At 56.9% G+C, this 15,531-nt stretch overlaps 1 protein-coding gene across 1 annotated transcript in view; it reads left to right on the top strand.

The window, feature by feature from the left end:
- Window positions 1-447: 447 nt before the first annotated feature.
- The window catches only part of GRM4 (glutamate metabotropic receptor 4), a 125,686-nt gene continuing 110,602 nt past the window's right edge, over window positions 448-15,531 (top strand). The window contains exons 1-2 of the mRNA XM_030929449.1: window positions 448-803; window positions 11,938-12,818. Coding sequence (XP_030785309.1) covers window positions 12,300-12,818 — 519 coding nt within the window. The 5' untranslated portion in view covers window positions 448-803; window positions 11,938-12,299. The remainder of the gene's footprint in view (window positions 804-11,937; window positions 12,819-15,531) is intronic.

Here is a 15,531-nt window from a genome sequence, read left to right as displayed (position 1 = left end):
GGCGGGTGTGGAGGGGTGGCGGAGCGCCGCGAGAGTCCTGGCCTTCCGGAGGTGGAGGTGTGGGGTAGGGGGTGGGCTCCAGGTGCTCTCTCTTTAAAAGGCCGGCGGAAGCGCCGTGAGCCTGGCCGGCACTTTCAGCGCAAACTTGCGGGGCTGGGCTCGCGCCTCCTCTGGTGCAGCAGCGGCTGTGGGCGCCCGGGCCAGCGGCTGCGGCTCCCTCGCCCCCTTGCGCTCCCCGGCGCTCCCGCCCTCTCCCGCAGCCTCCCCTCTCAGCGCCTTCCTCGCTCTCTCGTCTCTCGCTCTCTCTCTCGCTCGCTCTCCAGCGCGCTCTCTAGCTCGCTCTCATTTTTTTTCCTGCTGCTGTTGCCGCTGCCGCGGCGCCGCCAGGCGCCCGCACCTCGGCGGGCTGCGCTCGCTGGTCGCTCCCGCTCCGCTCCCTTCCCAGCCGGGAGCTCTCGGCCAGACTCACTCCCCTTGCCGCCTCTCCCTCTCCTTCCTGCTCGGACCCCGGGCTCCGCCGCAGCAGGAGCAGGGGTTGCCGCCGATCCCCTCTCGCTTGCTTGCTTGCCGGAGCAGCAGCCGAACGCCGCGCGCTTGGCGGCGGCTCCGGCCGGGCGGCCGCCAGCTCATCCCTGCTGCGTCCCGGACTCCGGGTGGCTCCGCGGCGCGCCCGGTCCGCAGCGTCAGCGCCGCCCGCCGCGGCCCGGGCTCTGGGCACCGCGAGAACCGTGCCTCCGGCTGTCGCCTGCCTGCGCCCCCAGGGCTCCGACCCCTCGCCGCGGCTTAAACCTTGCTGGCGCGCGGTGAGTTGTGGCCCGAGGGGGACGGACAGAGGGGACCGTGCCCTCCGGCCTCCTGGGGCGAGGGCTGCGGCGGGGACATTGGGGCTCGGGGAGGTGGCCTCCGGCGAGCTCCCGCGCTTGGCGTGCCCCGAAGAGAGCCGGCGCCCCTGGAGCCCTAGGGGCCGGAGGGCTCGGGACCCGAACTAGAGGGTCTCCCCTTGGGGCTAAGGCAGGCTTTCCGGATGCCCCTGAGGGAGGGAATGGGGCAGAGGCTTTTTTTGCGGGCCCGGTGGAAAGTACTGCCTCTGCATACAGGGGCTTCCACAGGATAGAGGGTCGTGCCAGCTTTCAGGTGGGGGCGGCGGCATTAGCGTATCCCAGTCTGCGGAGAGGCAGGACAGGCGGGGGCGCGGGGCATTATTTGCACCTCTTCCCGGCAGTCTCCCGGTGAGAGGGCACCCAGCCTCTCGCGCCTGGGCTCCTTTCTCAGGCACCGCGTCCGGCTCCCGTGCCCGCCCCAGCGCCGCCTTCGCCACCGGCCGGAGCCCGGCAACCGCTTGCCCGTGGCCTCGGCGGGTTGTGGCGGTCTCCAGGGTCTGGGGTCTCCCCGCAGCCCCAGGACTTCAGGGTCAGGCTCTTTCCGGACACTCGTCCCTCCCCGGGACCCTGATGAACCCGCGCGTCTACGCGGCCGCCGGGCGAGCGGACCGGCCGTGGTCTCTGTGTGTGCATGTGTGTACGCGCGTGTATGCTGGGGGTCCCCGCTCCGGGGTCGGTCTTTCCCGGCTCTCGCAGGTGGGAGCCGTCTCCTCCCCGCGCGGGGGTGGGGCCGGGAGGTGGAGGCTCCGACTGTGAGAGGCGCCCCCGCACCAGGGCGGTCTGAGGCTGTTGTGCTGAGATGGGGCAGCAGCATTGGCGGCGGCAGGGAGTCCTGAGGCCCGAACGTACGAGCGCCCCCTGCCCCTAGGCCCCGAGTGACATCCCGCCCTCAGACTTTCAGTCCCTTTTGGAGGAGGCGCCTTGCTTCTTTCTCCCCTCCCGGCCCCTGGCGCGGGAGAACACGGCCTTTCCGGACACCAACTGAGCTAGGCTTGCCTAGCTGGGTGCCCGAAGCCACGTGTCTGTCAGAGCGGTGGCTGCCCCTGTGTCAATCTGGCAGAAAGCCCGAGGTGACAAGCAGGGAGGGGCGTGTGTGTTTCCATCATAGTCCCTCACCTTGTCCGTTATGGGATGAGTGGGGGCCTAGGGCAGGCGGGGAGGCCAGTGCTCCCAGGGTCTCCATAGGGAGCACCCCATCCCACACCCTACCATTCTGCAGCGCTCAGCCTCCTGCCCCGGGGCCAGCCAATGGTCGACGTGAAGAATGCCCTCATTCCCATCTCCCCACACTCCCGGGATGTGTCCTGGGCTCGCTCCACTTTCCCCTGGATCCCAATGGGATGCTGGGCCTCAGACTGTGGGTCTGCATGCTCAGCTCCTCGGAGTCCAGAGGGGCCTCAGGGCCTTCTGACCTAAGGTAGGGGGAAGCTTCCATGAAGAGGGGAGGACTAGAGAGGCGTCTAGGCACTCCGGGGTGTGATCACCCACAGCGCAGGGGCCTCATCACCTGTTCTTGGCAGGCCCTGGGGACTGTTGAACCAGTCGTAGAAATGGGCCTGGCTGCGGTTGGAGCCTGGTCCCTCTCCCACTTCCTGGAAGGCCTCACCAGCCCTTAGTCAGATCCTGTCTTTGGGGTGGGGTGGGCGGGGGACTTTGAGGAGGGTGCCTCCAAGCTTCTGCTCAGCCCTGGGCTGGACGTGATGTCTGCTTGTGAATTGGGTGGCCACTGTCTTCATGTTCCTCCAACTTCTGTCCTTTTACACATAAGCTTTTGCCTACCTGCCAGTACCTTCACAGCTGTCAGGGACAAAAATACCCCAAAAGTTATCCCCTCGCACACCACACCTTAGCCACTTCAGGGACTACCCTTTCCAGGGGCATCTGCATTTAAGAGAGACGGGAGAGGAAGATGGCATTGCTTAACCCAAAGGAGTGCTCTACTCTACTCATGGATTCTCAGGCATTTTCAGGAGCCAGATATATTGCCGGGGCGGGGGGTGGGGGGGTTGGGGAGGGGGGCGGCATGTAGCTCCTCACTAAGCACGGGTCCTGAGCAGGCGGAGGGGAGGTGGGAGCATGTCAGGAGTTGAGCTGCTTTCTGGGCCTCAGTGGCCTTGCGTAGGCCGCTCCTCCTACTCCCCTCCTCCCTCCTCCCCCGACCTGCGTCTGGGCGGCTTCATTCCGTTGGAGGCGTGACGTCTCTGGGAGGGAGCGCCTTGCACAGCGGCAGGCAGCCCGAGGTAGATGAGAGAGTGAGTGAGCAAATGAGTGAGCCTGGGACTGAGCAGTGTGCTAGCCAGAAGGGTCAGAGGGCCAGGCTCAGGCCCAGAAGGGCTCTGCAGCCCCCACACACTTCCTAAGGGGTCCACAGTCCAGCGCCAGGATGTGTGGCCACACCCATACCCGCCCTGCCGCAGGGGGACAGCTGGCAGCAAAAGATGGGAGCAGAACCCACAGACTCCTGAACTGAATAATTACAGCCAATAGATGTGTCCTCTCTCCTAGACAAGTGTGGAGCTGGCAGCCTCTAATTACCACCCACCCCAAGATATCTGCCCACCCCACTGCCCTCCTCTGCTCGGCCTAGAACCCAGCTTTCCAGTGGGCAGGCCACACTGGCAGCCTGGGCAGCTGGGCCTGCTGGCTGCTGGCTCGAAGGTTATCTCACTTCTACAGAGTGGTGGCCGCCTTTGCCTCCTGAAGAAGGCATGCGGGGAGCCGGCATTGGAGCTCTGGCCCCACTCACTGGGGCTGCAGAAGGGCTGCTGGCTGTCTTGGCGGCCTAACGGGGCTTGCACTGCTGGGCAATGGGCCTGGAGCAGTGGACACCAGCTCTCTGTCGCTCCCACTCAGCCTGATGGCTCCTGGAAAGAACGGAGAGGGCTCATTTCCTTAAGTGTCACCTCTGCCCTAATTAGCAGGGGATTATAAAAAATTAAGTTAGAGGGTTTTGCTGCCTTTGGTCCTTGTAGAGTGCAGACTGCTTTTTCTGGGTCCTGCGAGCCGTCTATGTCTGTCCTCTGTCTGTGTACTGTCTCTGGCCTCCCTCTCCCTACTGCCTCCCAGATGAACCTGAGGCTGGTAGCTCCTCCTTCACAACCAATTCCTTCTTCCTGCCTGCCCTGGGGGCTTCTGCCTCGGTTTCCCACTTCTCCCCTCCACCTGGCTTGCCTTGCCTGAGCCTGCTCCTGGAAGGGAGGCATGTCAATGGAACTTGCTTAGAAGAGATGTAGCCTGCTAGCTAGCAGCCAGCCCACCCCATGGCCCTGCCCACCCCACCCCACCTCCTCACCTGCAGGCCTGAGAGACTGTTCCAGTCTGTCCATGTTTCTCTTGGCTCCCTGGAAAAACGAGCACCACAAGGATAGTAAAAATCACCCCTTAAATTAAAGCTGATGACTCCCGTCGAAATGTTTTATTATTAACCTCACCATTTAGCAATCTCGTGGCAGCAGTGAGGCATAAATATATGTGTACACACGTATATTAAATAAATTGGGGAACGCAGTGCATAATGACATTATCTGGACCTCATTCAATTAAGGTAGATATTATCTGTGGTAATTGGGAAATGCCAGCCCATGCCATTTGGGGCCGAGCCACGCTGACAGGCAGGCCGTGGTGTCTAGTTAAGGCTCTCAGTTCTCCCGAGAAGGCACTGGCCGCCCATTGGCTGTGATGACGGTGAGTCCCAGGAGAGCTTGGGCAGCTGCTCTCCCCGGGCTGGGCCACCAGCATGGGAATCAGGAGGTCTGGGTGCCACCCAGTCCTTCATACTCGGCCCTCCCAGCCACCCCTCTGTTCCTTAGGGTGACACAGGCTAGCCCCTGGATCTGTTTCCTGGTTGGGGGCATGACTTCTAGTAAAAACTCTGTCATTGCCACAGGGTTATTTTTAGGTTTAAATATAGAAATAAATATTGGAGACTCGACCTGATTCCTAAGCTTGTGGAGGGTGATTGCTTCTCAGGTGCCACTCACTGCCCCTTTTCAGTGCCTGACCTCGGTGCAGCTGAGGGATGGAAGTCTCCCCGCCAACCACAGTTATGTTCTTGCTGTGCAGTTTGGATGTTGATTGGGCTAAGCCAGTGACCCTAGCTTTCCAGGGCAGTGCTGGGTTGTTGAGGGGACAGGAAGAGGGAGGAGAGAGGAAGAAGCAGTATTAGTGGCAAAGCTTACAATAGTAACAGCTGCAAACAAAGCCACTTGCCCACTTGGGTCTTGTGCTGGAAAACTGGAGACGGTAGCATGTAGGGATGGGGAGGAGGGGCCTGGGGGGTCTGTATGGTTGGGGCCTACTGAGGGGAGGAGATCCAGGCAAGCATGAGCCTGGTGGCTGGTCCCCTGGCTCTGGGAGAGGAGGAAGGTCAGGGTGGGGCATTTTCTAGGCTGAGCAGGGTGACCCAAGGGCTGATGAGATGTGCTTGCCTTGTCGGTGGGACTTGCTGCTGTGAGCTGCTGTGGCCTTTCCAGTTGGCTGTCCTTCTAGGTCTCAGGTTTCTCTGGTGATGAGTCCCTGCCTGTGCTGTGCTCAGACCCTTCCGTGGCTCCTCATTTCCCTGTCCACACTGTGGTCCATAAGGCACCTGTTGATCTTGTGTTCTGGACCGTCTCTGACATCGCATCAACCCTCTCCCCACTGCTCCCTGGTCACGTTGGCCTCCTTGCTCATCCTCGAACATCAGGTGCCCGGCCTGTGCCCACCTCAGGGCCTTTGCACTTGCTGTTCTTTCTCTTTGGAATCCTCTTCTCCCAGATGTTCACGTGGCTCATGCCTTTACTGCTTTTACTCTAGGATCAAATGCCATCTCCTCAGAGAAGCCTTCCCTGATTATTCTTTTCTAAAAAATATCTTCTGGGTCATTCCCTGTCCCCTTACCTGCCTTATTTTTTGTCATATCCCCTGATCTCCTGAAGTTCCAGCTGTCTATGTGTTCATGTATTTGTTGTCTGTCCTGTGCCCACCCACTTTGGGACATGGGCTCCATGGGGCAGGCGTTTGTGTCTGTTTCACTCCCAATGTTTCCCCGGTGCCCACCCAGCGCAGGGCCTGGCGCACAGTGGGTGCTCAGAGCACCTTTGAATGTCACACTGTGGGACTGAATGGCTGTGGCAGAGGGGACTGTCTTCTGTGCTTGAGCACACAACAGAGATGTGAGAATTCAGTGCTAGGTCTGAGTGCCACTCTGGACTGGGCACACTGCTGCAGATCCCCTGTCCTGGGCTCTGCTCTGGGCAGGGACCTGGCTTTGCCTGGTCACTTACTGAGCCTTTCCTGTGTTCTGAATCTTGGGCTGGGCATGGGGGACATAGAGATGAGGGCAGTGCTGTCCATGCAGTCCTTTAATGTGCTCCCAGCCTCGTCATTGTTAACACGAGAGAGGTTTTGTGTTGTGTCATTAACTGCGGAGGAAGGAGATAACAAGAATTGTAATAATCAGGTCAGGCTTCCTGGAGGAGGAAGGATATCAGCTGCTTCTTGAAGGGAGAGCTTCACAGAGAGGAGGCTGGAGGGAATCGTAGGGAGAATGCAGGGGCAATGGATTTAAAGTTTTCTGCACCAAGTTTACACTAGCATTAGGCAAAAGAATTACTCCCTCCTGCCCTCCCTCCCTGCTCTCCTCTGGGGCATCCCCCATGCCCATCACAGAGACAGTCGCCTCTGAATCAGGGCCCTGTTGTTTTGGCAGAACAGGGAGGGACAGCTTGTGGAGTGGGGTCTGGGGTTTCTGGCATCAGGAGGCTTCCTGGTTCAGGCTGGTGAGCTGGAGCAGCTCAGCGGGGAGGGAAAGGGAAGAGGATTGGGGCTAGACCCCCACAGTGCCCTTCTTCTTGCTCTTAGCTCTTAGCACGTGGCTGTGGCCATTCTGGCTGACTGCCTGGGAGCAGGGCTTCTCTTTAGGCAGAATAAAGCCCCAGCTGGCCTTGGGTGGGTTGAAGGTTCCAAGATGCCTTCTCATAGCTCAATCAATCCTTAGTTTCCCTGCCTGAAACTATGCCTCACATTCCACCATTAGAATCATTCCTGTGGGTTAAAGAATTGCTTATGGAAGGGGCCTTAAACACAGAAATAGATTACTTGAACGAGAGGCCCAGGAATCATTCATTCACTTCCACGAAGCCTGCTGGGGATGCCAGGCTCTGTGCAGGGCTGGGCTGCAGAGGTCAGCACGAACAGGGCTGTGCTGCTAGGATTTGAAGCGCTAACTGGTTATCCCCCTACCCCATACAGTATGGCTGGCAGGGGTGGCACAGTTCTGACAGTTCTGACGACTGATTCCTGTCCTGTCCTACAAACCACACCTCTGCCCAGCCAGTGGGGGCCCAGAGGGATGGCAGAGGGGTCACAGAGGTGAGGGGAGGGGAGAGACCTCCAGTTCTCCCTCATTTCCCCTTTGGGACAGTGGCGCTGCCATCCCCTTTCTGGGAGATGTGGTATGTGGGCGATGAGGCATCTAAACAGCTCGGGAATTGAAACCAGACTCCACACAGCCATTCACAATTCTCAGCACTCCTGAGCACCTGGGCTGGGTGGGCCCTGCAGAGGCAAAGGTGAATGGAGATGAAGGAAGTGCGGGTGGGAACACAGAGGAGGTTGGGAGCTGAGAGGAAGGTGGGAGGGAGCTCTTGGCCTGGCTCTTTTTGCCGAACCCCAAGGGGCTCAGGCCTGAGTCCCCAAGCCCCTTTCCTATGGGAGCTGACCCTCAGAGGGCCAAGAGCAGGAGCCAGGGGCTCTGGCAATGACCCTGACTCTGGGGAGCAAAGGACAAGGTTGTTCCCTCTATTTGCCCTTTATTCTGGTATTTGGATTTTATTCTATTTTCTTAGTTTTGGAAGAATAAAAGGAAACTCAGTGAAAAATAATTGGGGGTTTGGTAAATCACAGCAGTTCTCTTCGGATCTGGTTGTTGTTTTGTGGTTTGTGGTTCTTTCTGGCTTGGACCCTGGATGCAGGGGGAAGGATTGAAGTTGGAAAAGCATGAAGATCCCGCTTGTTAATATTATACTAAGAAGTGGGCTGGGGCAAAGTGGCTGACATCTGTATTCCCAGTACTTTGGGAGGCTGAGGCTGGAGGATCGCTTGAGCTCAGGAGTTCAAGACCAGCCTGGGCAAGCAACATAGTGAGATGTCATCTCTACAAAAAAAAAAAAAAAAAAAAAAAAAAAAAAAGAAAAAATTACCAGGGCATGGTGGTGCATTCCTGTAGTCCCAGCTACTCAGGAGGCTGAGGTGGGAGGATCGCTTGAGCCTGAGAGGTCGAGGCTGCAGTGAGCCATGTTTGCACCACTGCACTCCAGCCTAGGCAACAGAGTGAGACCCTGTCTCAAAAAAAAAAAAAAAAAAAAAAAAAGGGAGCGGGGACTTAGAAGTGGCCACAAGGCAGGTTCCTGGAGTCCCTGCACAAAAGCCCTAGATATCAGAGAGGTCCCAGCTGGGATGTGTGGGGACTCCCCCATCCCCCTTACTCTGACTGTTGGTGGAGGAAAGGGATAGCCTGCAGCTCTCCCCAACCAGCTCCCCTCACATCCCGATTCACTGGAAAGAATGTTCTGGAAAACAGTGTTGGCCTGAGAGCTATTGCTGTGTGGAGGTGACCCAGTCGCTCTCATCCCTGCCCCTCAGGGCTCTCATTCCTTCATGCCTGGCTCTGTCGTCTCCTGGAGCCAAGGAACCTAGTGGAGCCAGAGAAGAGGAGAGAGACTGGGAGAGGGTGGTGGGGAAGGGAGAGGAAAAGGAAAGGGGAAAGAGGCCTGTCTGGGAGTAGGGCCCACACTGGCTTGGACTCAGTCATCCGAAGGATGCCCCTAATTGACCCAGGCTTGAGCTCTCCTGGCTATTTTGGAATTGGCGGGGGAGTGTCTGAAAACTGGGCAAAGGACTTTAAAGAAGGACCCCTTCTATGTGCCCCCAGCTCCCACCTCTGCAGAAGGAAGCAGGCCCTGCCGGGGAAGGGAGCATCCGCCTGGCCCCCACCCCAACCCACCCCACCACACCCAGCCTCTGCTCTCAGTGGCTTCTTTCACTCATGGGGTATTTTTACTTTTCCTTTGTTCCTGTTACATGATCAAAGGAGGGAGGGGAAGCTAAAAGAGGCAGTGGCTTGCCCAGTTCTCTGGAGAAGCTCAGAAAAGGCAGGCCTGGTGGGAATGAGGGGTGGACAGGGACCTGTGGGCAGGGGCTGGGACCCAGTCCTATGGGAGGGAGGTCTCGCAGGGGATCTGACCAGCTTGGGGCTCCAGGCTCTTGATTCTAATCTGCGGGTGTTTGCCTTTCTCCTCTTGGAGGCCTCCTTCCCCCATGGCATCTGCCCTTCCCCGTGTGTGTATGTATATGTGTGTGTGTGTGTGTGTGTGTATGCGTGTGTGCGCGTGTGCGCACGTACTGCTCAGCCCAGACGTGCTCTGGCCTCAAGGAGAAGCCTGTGTGAGCCCTCACGAAGGATCTGGAAGCCTGAGCAGGGCCTGACTGTCAAAAGCTGCTGTGTACTGGTCTCCCAGCCTGAATCTGCCCTGCTGTAGCCCCGGCACACAGCCTGTCATGATGCCAAAAATCCCTCCGTTTGAAATTCATGGAAACCGATCGTAAACTCACAGGACGTTAGAACTGGCAAGGCCTGAGAGATCCTCTGGGCCAACACAGAGGAGCAGCCAGGGGCACAGGCAGCCTGCACAAGCTCTGTGCCCCTGGCTAGATGTCGCTTAAGCACTTGGTGCCTTGCCTTCCTCATCTGTGAGATAGGGATAAAAATACCATGTAGCTCATAGGGATGTGGGGATTACATGAGAAAATGTAGGTAAAGCACTTAGAACAGTGCTTGGCACATGGCAGTGGTTATCATTTGCTGTGATTTCTCCACAGGACACCGTCGGCATTTCGACAGGATGGTGTTTAACTGTGCAGGCTCTCCCACCCACAGCTGGCCAGTTAGCATCTGTGCCCCCTGCCTGCATACAGGCTAGTAGCTGATTCCCCTCCATCATTGCAGCAACTAAAAATATGTCAGCAGGGACAGTATGGCCCCCAGATTGGATTCTACTCCAATGCACCCATTTTACAGCTTTTCCTGAGAGCTAGCAGGGATGCGCCTTATCACTAGCTACTGCAGCAGGACCGTAAGATTCATCTATGGCTCTTCTGGTTTCTCTTCTGAATTACCTGGTACTGGCATTAGCAACTCATACCCCACCTCCTTTCACTCTCCATAGCCATCTAGGACAGAGATCTGGTAAACTCATTCACAGGAAGGCATGAGTGATGATGAAAGCTCCATACAGGTGCAGCTCCCCACTTTGTATTTTAATGGCTCTTAAGCCTTCCCCAAAGCACTGGCCTTGGGCCCAGTCCTAGGTCCCCAGCTCCTGGCTCCAGGGGAGAGGGTAGTATTGTGAAACTTCCTGTCAGCTTTGCTGGGGCTTCCCCATGTGGCTGATGTGGCTTCCAGTCCTGGATGCATCTTGGTTCACTGTGTGACTCTGGGAGAATTATGTGATACCTCTGGGCTACCGGTTCACCTGCAGCATGGGGCCAGGGAGAATTAGTAGCCATATTCTTGGTTTCCGAGGAGGTAATGCGAAGGGAGCATTTTGAGGAAGGGGTGAAATGTGAAATGAGGGTCTAGAAGGCTGGAGAAGCTTAAGAGCTGAGGCTGGACTCTGGGGGCACTGCAGCTTCCTTCCCTCCCCTTGGCCCAGAACTGGAGCAGTCAGGCCTCTGTAGGGGGAATGACAGGTGGGGGAGGGATGACCCTGAGACCACTGTTTGGTCTTGATGGAGGGACCACATCTCTGGGGAAGCCTCTCAATCCCAACACAAGCTCCTCTTCCAACTGCTTGGGGAAACTGAGGCACAGAATGGACAAGTGACTTGCTGGTTTTCATTTGCCAAACCCCTGGGGAAGGGGGCCTTGGGTTTGGCCCCCAGCCAAGTCCTGACTCAGCTTCCATCTCTTCTCTCTGTGGCCTCCGAAGTGGTGGGGAGGGAGGTTGCTGGCTTTGAGTGGGGAGGCTGGGGTAAGGGAAGGAACCCCCAGGGGAAATTAGCCCAAATTAGCAGTGAGAATGAGGAAGGGCTGGTGTTCTCTTCTCTACCCTTGCAGATAAATATTTAATCACAACAACAATAATAATGATGATGATCTTAATAATGTGTAGTAGCTCAGGCCGTAACCTGAGCCCCGCTCTCAGAGGGAGGAAGTGGGGTGGGGAGAAAGAGCAGTGGAGAAATGGAGAGATGAAGAAAGTCAGGAGAGGGAGGGAGGGAGGGAGGACGGATGTGCAAGCTGAGTGGAGGCCTGCTCCTCATGCAGGGGCTGCTGGCTTTCCCCTGCTCTGCCTGGGGTAGCTGTGTAGCTGGGGTGGAAGCAGGAGAGTGCAGGGTTCACCTTGCGCTCCCTGATTCAGGATGAAAATCCAGAACCCTCACAGCCTCAGCTCCTCCCTGGTCTTCCCTTGGCCCAGCCTACACCACTACATTCCAGGATGATTTCTTGAGGGGGCCTTATTTGTGTTCCTGGGTCTCTGAGTCCCTGAAGAGCCAAAGTGTCTTGGGTTCCAGAGCTGAGAGCAGGGAAGCTGGGCTGTAGTAGGCATTGTCCAAGCTTTATCTGAGCTTGTAATTAAACTGCATACTCCCTGTGTGATTCAGGCAAAATGCTCTCCTGCTGTGGGCCTCAGTTTCCTCATCTTTGTAATGGGATTGGGCCCATAGGACCTGTTTCTTGCTTTCCTTCATGTGGGTGTGTTGAGGAAGGCCCCTCTTTCTCCCAAGCCAGTTCGAGGCTGTTCCTGGGGCGTGTGCTCTCTGATGCCCGGGCTACTGATGGCAGTGGGTACAGGCCTTAGGAAGCTTCAAACATGACCTAATTTCTGCCCTACACTCTCCCATTTAAGCCAGAGTTGAGCAACGGTGGAGAGAAAACCAAGTTCAGGAGATTTATGGAGTCTTTGGCGATAACCTCTAGCATTTCCTTCTCTCGGGCTGGTGATGAGAGATGAAACTAGCTCATGTCTTCTTTGGGCTTCTGTTTGATACTCTGTCTCTCTTTTCCCCTTCTAAGGTTGGTAGGAGGAGAGGATTGGAGCTGTTTTCTCCTTGATGCCAAGATACGCCAAGCTAGGAGCACTCTGCCCTTTCCACAGTCATCCACCGAGAACAGGCCTGCAGGACGGGACAAGGATCAGAGCCTTCCTGCAACCCCGGCCACTGTCTGCTGTCTGTGGGCCTGGACTGTGTGGGCAACTGCGCTTGGCCCGAGTGACAAGGAGGTGGGAGAGGGTGTAGCATGGGCTATGCGGTTGGCTGCCCTCAGTCCTCCTGCTGCTGAAGCTGCCCTGCCCATGCCCACCCAGGCCGTGGGGCCAGGGGCCTGCCAGGGCTAGGAGTGGGCCTGCCATTCATGGGTCTCTAGGGATTTCCGAGATGCCTGGGAAGAGAGGCTTGGGCTGGTGGTGGGCCCGGCTGCCCCTTTGCCTGCTCCTCAGCCTTTACGGTCCCTGGATGCCTTCCTCCCTGGGGAAGCCCAAAGGCCACCCTCACATGAATTCCATCCGCATAGATGGGGACATCACACTGGGAGGCCTGTTCCCGGTGCATGGCCGGGGCTCAGAGGGCAAGGCCTGTGGAGAACTTAAGAAGGAAAAGGGCATCCACCGACTGGAGGCCATGCTCTTCGCCCTGGATCGCATTAACAACGACCCGGACCTGCTGCCCAACATCACGCTGGGCGCCCGCATTCTGGACACCTGCTCCAGGGACACCCATGCCCTCGAGCAGTCACTGACCTTTGTGCAGGCGCTCATCGAGAAGGATGGCACGGAGGTCCGCTGTGGCAGTGGCGGCCCACCCATCATCACCAAGCCTGAACGCGTGGTGGGTGTCATCGGTGCTTCAGGGAGCTCGGTCTCCATCATGGTGGCCAACATCCTTCGCCTCTTCAAGGTCAGTGCCTTGGTTGGTCCCCTGAGGTGCTCTTCCCCCAGCGGTCTCTGCCTGCCACACCCCAGGGTGCCAGGCCTGGCCGACCAGCCCCTTTTTCCTCCTCTTTTCCTCACTCCAAGGGACAGTTTTTTCCTCAGAGCAGTTTCTGAGAATTTGGGGCAGCTCTTCCTGGTTTCAGTATGTTATCTTGTGGTCTTAGCATAGGCACAGCAGAGTGAAAGGCATCGAGACCCAGCCTTGTGGCGCTGACCGAGGTGCTGAAACAGCACCTGCCGCTGGAGGCTTGGTGAGCAACTCCACTCCTCTCCAGGGAATTCTGCACCAGGAGGGAAAAGGATGTTCTGGAGAACGATAGAAGGGAGGAGGAGATAGGTAGACAAACAGATAAAAAGATAGGCAGGCGGATAGACAGAAAGGCAGACAGACAGATAAGAAGAAAGGAAATATGAACGCTGGAGATTGCCAGGGAGAAAAAGCAAGACTTTTGTTTTGACATTGTTTTCATATAATTGCAATTCCCAAGAAAGATATGTTTTTCTTCTGGGTAGTTGAGGAAGCCCCCTGTGGCCCTCCTGTCCCACCCGAGATTATGGTTGGAGAATGTGTCCTCATTTTTTGGATGGGGTGTGGAGCTGCTGAGCCTGCAGAGAATGCAGATGAGGACAGGAAAACTGAGGCCTGAGAGAGTAGGCGGTCTCTGTTTCTGGTGCCCTGGGCCCTGAACCAAGCTTCCCTCTGTGATTTCCTTCCTTCTGCCCTTCTTCCCTGCACACCTTTCTCCCTTTCCTTCTGGAATCCCTCCCAGCCCCCTCCTTGCCGCCTCCTTTCCTCTCTTCCTGGGGCAAGAGCTGCTGATTTGCAATTCAATTGGAGCCAAGTGCTTCGCTAAGCTGCTAAAACAACTGAAAGCTACCGGGTAGAGAGAAAAACATTACAAGCATTTTACCAATAATTATGTGCCCGTTTCTCTCTTGGAGCCTGCCTTGTTTGCTCTGTGTGTGTGTGTGTGTGTGTGTGTGTGTGTGTGTTTGTGCATGTTTGTGTGTGTGGGGAGTGGAGAAGAGAATGGGGAGAGGGAAGAGGAAGGGACACAGTGGAAGCTGCGTGGTCCCTCCCTCACCCTGGTGTCAGATTGTTGGCCTCTGGAGTTGACCTTTGTCTCCCTAAAGTCTCCAGGGCTAGGAAGTAGACTGAGAGAGGCTGTTTTGCACCAGGCATGGTGGGGACTCACCGGGACTCTTTCTGGAAGCCATTGGCCCACTTCCCATGATGCATCAGGATTTGGGGGCATGTCTGGGGGCCCAGGTAGAAGTGGAGATGAAGGGAGAGGATGGTCCCAGTGTTGGGGTGGGGGTGAGGAAGCTTGTGGGTGGCAAAGGGAGGAGGCCAGAGTTGTGCTGTCACATGTCTGGGTGGGGCAGGACTTTTGCCGTTGGCTGCTCTGGGGCTGAAGAACACGTGTGCCCCTACCTGTGTATGCAGCCATGTCTCTGGTATGCTCCGTGGGCCTCAAATATAAGGCTTTTCCTGGAGTATTGGTTTTACTTGATGAGTTGGATGAAAACACAATTTTAATTTTAAAACAAATGGATGCATTATGAAGACTGCAAAATTTGTACATGGCTTTTTTTTTTTTTTTATGATCAGTGGTTGAACATGGATGTGCGTAGTTTGAAGATGAAGCAGGAAACTTGAAAGCATTTCTGCCCTCGCGATAGGCAGCTGGAACAATCCCTGGGAGCTGTGTTGCTCTGATCATCTTTCAGAGTTCTTTGGCAGGATGGTTCGGGAATGGTAGCCTGGTTCAGTCCTCCCACCGCACCCAGTTTTGCAGTGGGGACTGGACACAAGAGGAGAGGAGGAGCTGGCTAGGCTGTCCCAGGCCAGGGCCTAGTGATGGCTCAGGCCACATGAGTCATCACTTCAGCCCGCCTGGCCCTGGCCTGGGAGCTGAGGCAGTCTGGGCCATCCAGCAGAGGGGACCAGCCCTTGGACTCCTCCTTGTCAGCCTGGCAGGGTGGGGCACAGATCCCCAGCCTCGAGGAAGGCCACCCCATAAGTGAGGCTGCTGTATTCTCTTTATCTGAGCTTGTAATTAAACTCCTTTAGTGACTCTGGGTCTTTCAGAAAGATGGTAAAACAGCCTGGTCCAGCCCTTGAACCTGTGACATTGGTGAGGATCCCTTCCCCTGTTTTTCAGAGCGGAGTGAGTGCCTACTTTACAGGGAGGCAGAGAGGCCAAAGGAGCTGAGAGTGCCCTGTCACTTGGTACATGGTGAAGGCTCAAGGAATGGTCACTCAGAGTTGGGTCTTAAGGTGTGTTCTTGGGAACATAGATATTTTGAGATGAGATGCTCAGTGCCCCAGACAGGGGAGTGGGCTGCAGCTGCTATGCTAACCTCTCCCAGGGTGGGGAAGGGCCAGGGTGGGGTGAAGGGCCTGGGGTGAAGAGCCTTACCATCCTGGGGGTTCATGATGTCCCCTGTCTGGACACAGAGGAGCATGGTGCAGTCTCAGTTTGGTCTGTGCCTCCTCAGGACACAGGATGAAGTGGTTGGGGCAGGGGTCAGGAGCCCCCCCAGGCTGCACAGAGAGCAAGGCAGGACCAGGAGGTAGAGACCTGGGGAGTGGAGAAGAAAGCAGGACAGGTGGGCAGAGCTGGACAAGGAAAGGGAGGGGCGGCGGGGAGGAAGCCAGCCGGCTGTGGCCTGCA

The sequence above is a fragment of the Rhinopithecus roxellana genome, chromosome 4 (assembly GCF_007565055.1).
Source record: "Rhinopithecus roxellana isolate Shanxi Qingling chromosome 4, ASM756505v1, whole genome shotgun sequence".
In the NCBI taxonomy this organism is placed as follows: domain Eukaryota; kingdom Metazoa; phylum Chordata; class Mammalia; order Primates; family Cercopithecidae; genus Rhinopithecus; species Rhinopithecus roxellana.
This window is presented reverse-complemented; position numbering and strand designations above follow the sequence as displayed.